The sequence below is a fragment of the Bidens hawaiensis genome, unplaced genomic scaffold (genome assembly GCF_021521415.1).
Source record: "Bidens hawaiensis isolate Kalapana, Puna unplaced genomic scaffold, B.hawaiensis_p1.1 tig00007390_1, whole genome shotgun sequence".
Taxonomy (NCBI): Eukaryota; Viridiplantae; Streptophyta; class Magnoliopsida; order Asterales; family Asteraceae; genus Bidens; species Bidens hawaiensis.
Window position 1 is genome coordinate 253883 of NW_027491512.1, and position 4815 is coordinate 258697.

Below are 4815 nucleotides of genomic sequence, written 5' to 3' on the forward strand. Positions count from 1 at the left end.
TTATAGAAGACAATGTATCAATGGATGAAAAGTCTATAATAATAATAACAATAATAATAATAATAAATAATAATTAAATATTAAATAATAATAATTAAATAAAAAATTAATATTAATATTAATAACTAAATAATATAAAATAAAAATAATGATAAAAATAATAATAAGAATAATAATAATAATAAATAATAAATAATAATGATAATTAAATAAAAAATAGGCATCATATGCCGCGTATAGGCCTATACGCGGCGTATTGGGCCCCTTATATCAGACGTCGGCAGCTCAACTGCCACATACTTTCGAATATCAAACTCCCGTCCGAGCAACCGAGCATCCACGCACGAGCCTATATTGGACGGACACCGACCGGAATACGACACGAGCCGACGAGATTTGACTCGACACCGACACGACATGGAGGTAATTTTTTAATATTATGTTGTTGATGATGATGATAATGATGTATTGTTGATGATGTGATGATGATGATCCTGTTGTGTGGATGGATAAAACCGTCGGCCGGAGTCCGGTCGTAAAATGGCCGGAGTCCGGCCGTCAGTTTGCAGGGACTATCAGATGTGGCGTATAGCCCTATACGCCGCGTCTGATATAATTTTTTTTTTATTTTCTGTTTTATTATAAATATTATTATTAATATTATTATAAATATTATTATTATTATTATTATTATTAATATTATTATTATTATTGTAATTGTCATTGTTATAATTATTATTATTATTATTATTATTTGTTATTATTATAGTTTGTGGACGACGAGATTGAGGACGAGCTCGAGCAGATGGGGCGGGGCCAGGGCTATGTCCGTGGCTGGGGCCGGGGCCAAGGCAGGGGTGGGGCCGCGGACCCCCTGAGGGTGACGACGTGTTGGTCACCTACCCTCATGTGCAATTTGATGAAGGTTCTCCCGCCCACACACGATACCTTCGCCTACGCCAGATGCACCCGTTTCCCAGCACGATTATATCCTTGTCGTTTTTGCAGTCTTGTGACGCTCACCACCGGGCGGCTGAGTACATTGGACAGGATACGCCCTGGAGCCGATACTTCAGTATGCCACTATCTGTCCACCGGGAGCTGACACTGGAGGTTTATTGCACGATACGCGTTAGGTAAGTTTACTCCACATTGTTACGTTTATATTATATTATATTATATCGGGCAGGACGTCCATCTCTTGATGGAGGAGTTCGTGGTTGCTCTGGGCTTATACACCGTGTAGGAAGTACGCAGCCCGATATACACGGAGAGCATCCACCAGATGCCGGAGGACGACCTGCGGGTATGGTGGCGGGCCATCAGCGATCACGACTTTGGGGATAGGCCCTTGGACACCAAGTCCAAGGTCTCGGCTATTAGGGACCCGCTGCACAAATACGTTCTTAAAATATATTGTATTGTTTAGTATAACGTAACGTAACGTAACGTAACGTAACGTATTATATTATATTATATTATATTATACATGGATAAAACATATTTTTCCGCTGGTACCTCATGAAGTTATTATCCAATATACTATTATTATTATCCATAATAATAATAATAATAATAATAATAATAATAATAATAATATAATATAATATAATATAATATAATATAATATAATATAATATAATATAATATAATATAATATAATATAATATAATATAATATAATATAATATTATATTATATTATATTATATTATATTATATTATCTTATCTTATCTTATCTTCACAGGCTGATTGCGATGTCCATCGCGGGTCGCAACCTGGGAGCGGAGCACTACAGCCTGCGCGACCTGTTTTTTTTAGGTGTCTGCTGACTCACACGCACTGCAACCTCGCTAGGGGGTTTGCAGACTATTTTGTCGGTTACCAGTTCAGGTAGGGACGAGGGTCCTTGATGGGTGGCGGGTACGTCACCCAGCTTGCGATATCTCTGAGCCATGGAGCCCTGGTGGACAGCCTGCGTATCGCTCCGACCCCTCCGAGCGAGCTGGATCGCCTCCGTTGCGGCGGCATGCACATTGTGCGTTCGTTCCCCGGGCCCAACGGCCCACAGGAGCGACTAGTGGCCAGGGCGGGGGCACGTGCGCCTTACGTCCCGGTGCCTTTAGTCGAGCCTCCCCCGGTCGCGGCACCGGAGGTGGAGCTTGTCCATGGGCCTGTAGACGCGGGGGAGGGGGCCGGCGGGGATTCGGACGACGATGGTGACGAACTTGAGGATTCGTGCGCATCTCAGGTACGTTTTAATATATTATTGTTTTATCGTTTCTTTTAATTCGTCCACACGTATTAAACGTATTTCTGTTGTTTTGTCTGGACAGCCCTACAGCGTGCCACCACCACCCCTCCCAGTTTTGACCACGAGGCGAGCATGTCTGGCGTAAGACACGGACGGGGCGACGACGTGGATACCGCGGACGGTTCGGGGCCGAGGCACAGGGGAGAGGACGACGCCGACGTTGGCGACGCTTTCGGGGGGCTCGGCGGCCACGACGACGGCATGGGTATGAACATCGACGACTTCATGTAGATTTTTATGTTCTAGTTGTCGTATTTTCTTTTATTTGTACAGATATTATAATGATTTTTGAAATATATATGTGTTAACTGTTTTTCACCGAAATAATATTAAATATTAAATAAATAATTAATATATAATGATAATAATAATAATAACAAAATAACAAAGAAAAAAAACAAAAAAAAAAACATAATAAGACAAAATTGGTGGTGATTTCTAGAAACACCAACTCATGCGCTGTGTATAGGTCTATACGCGGAGTATAGATCGGTGTTTTAGCAAATAGGGTGGTGTCACTAGAAAATCCGTAACGAAAATATCCTTTATTTACGAGTTTATATGTTTTAAATTAATTAAGTAAAAAAAATGTAGCATTAAGTTGAAAAACGAGAAACGGGGAGAAACAACGCGGGATCTTGAATCAGACCGACAAATTGTTAAAGCTTCCTACATCGACCGTGATTAGTGGTGACCTGTAAGGTAAGTGGCGCGTCTGTACCCACGCGCCCCACACCTCAAAACCCTCCTTTCCTTCCTCTGCTCCAACACACTCGTCATCATCAATGGCGGCCACATTACTCTTCATCCTCTTCTACTTGATCTCATCCTCACACTCTCAACTGACCACCACTTTCTACCAGAAATCATGCCCTAGATTCGAGCAGATAATGCAGGAGACCACCACAAACAAGCAGATCAACTCTCCCACCACCGCCGCCGCCGCCCTCCGCCTCTTCTTCCACGACTGCCTCGTCGAAGGCTGCGACGCCTCCGTCCTCATCTCCTCCACTCACTTCAACAAAGCCGAGCGTGACGCCGACATCAATTTATCTCTCCCTGGCGACGGATTCGACGTCGTCGTTAGGGCCAAGACCGCACTCGAACTCGCCTGTCCTGGCGTCGTCTCCTGTGCCGATATACTCGCCGTTGCTACCAGGAATCTCGTCACCATGATGGGCGGACCTTTCTATCCCGTTAACTTAGGCCGCAGAGACGGACTACTGTCCAAAGCCTCACGCGTTGAAGGTAATCTTGCAACCAACGAATTCATATATACCTCATCTCATCAAAATGTATGTATGAATACCACAATAATATAACTCTAAAACTACTGATTACAATGCACTCAACATCACTGCTATATCAGTACCGATATTGATATTGCCCAATACATTACTGATATCAATTTTTAAGTATTAATTGTCATTTTTTTAAGTGTTTAATGTTGGTATTTTAAGTCTTAAATCAATTCTTATTTGCTATAATTGTTAGTGTTTTGTAAGTTGTAAAAGGTTAATGATACTAGAGTGTTGAATTGTTTGGTGTTAAATTGCTGCATATATGAATTCGATAAATATCCGGACCGCTTTTGGCATCGGCTTCGGTATTTGTTGTTGATGTTTGGCATCATTGTTATAGTTTAGTAATTACACGGTAATGCACAGAGAATACAAGTAATTTGATATGTAACTTACTTACGTTTAACAGGTAATCTGCCTCGACCTTCAATGTCAATGAATCAATTAATCAACATCTTCACTTCCAGAGGCTTCACAGTTCAGGAAATGGTGGCATTATCCGGCGCCCACACAATCGGACTCAGTCACTGTACGGAGATCAGCTCCGAGATCTACAACTACAGCCGAACATCTCCAATCGATCCGTCGTTCAACCGGAGGTACGCCGAGGGTTTGAGATCTGCGTGTGCGAATTACCACAAGGATCCATCACTCTCAGTGTTCAATGACGTCATGACTCCTCGGAACTTCGATAACGTGTATTACCAGAACCTGCCGAGAGGACTCGGAGTGCTGAAGTCGGATAGGGCGTTGGCAATGGATGCGAGAACGAAGCCGTTTGTGGAGTTGTACGCTAGAGACCAGAAGGCGTTCTTCGAGGCATTTGGTCAAGCAATGGAGAAGCTCAGTTTGCTCGGGGTTAAGAGTGGCCGGAGTGGTGAAATCCGGCGCCGCTGTGATTCCTTTAATTAGCTCACATATTTATTTTTCTATAATCAAATCGAATATTTTGTTATTATTGTTTATTTATTTTAACCATAAACGTTATATAATCTGTATATCGAGATCTTTTTTTATTTGATGAGTAAACAATAAACATTAAAGTTTAAGATCCTGTAATTGACCTCTGTGTGTGTGTGGAAGAATATTGGCTTAAATTAGTTCTAAATAAATTATTGCGTTTTGAATAATTTTCGACAGATTTGAGACCTCTTAACAATAATTTTGCATCTGTTTTCAGTATTAGTTTTAAGTGTATATA

The 4815-nt window shown here is 41.6% G+C and overlaps 1 protein-coding gene across 1 annotated transcript; it reads left to right on the forward strand.

Annotated features, from left to right (window-relative positions):
* Positions 1–3095: 3095 nt before the first annotated feature.
* LOC143635062 (peroxidase 63-like) lies at positions 3096–4526 on the forward strand. Its single transcript, XM_077102967.1, has 2 exons — positions 3096–3561; positions 4024–4526. The coding sequence occupies exons 1-2, from the start codon at positions 3099–3101 to the stop codon at positions 4524–4526; spliced, it is 966 nt and encodes a 321-aa protein (XP_076959082.1). The 5' UTR covers positions 3096–3098.
* Positions 4527–4815: the final 289 nt, after the last annotated feature.

Excerpts from the sequence above, each read along its gene's own strand:
- LOC143635062 (XM_077102967.1), top strand. The coding sequence starts at position 3,099 with ATGGCGGCCACATTACTCTTCATCCTCTTCTACTTGATCTCATCCTCA. Across the intron at positions 3,562-4,023 it reads CAAAGCCTCACGCGTTGAAG|GTAATCTGCCTCGACCTTCA; the intron begins GTAATCTTGCAA and ends TACGTTTAACAG.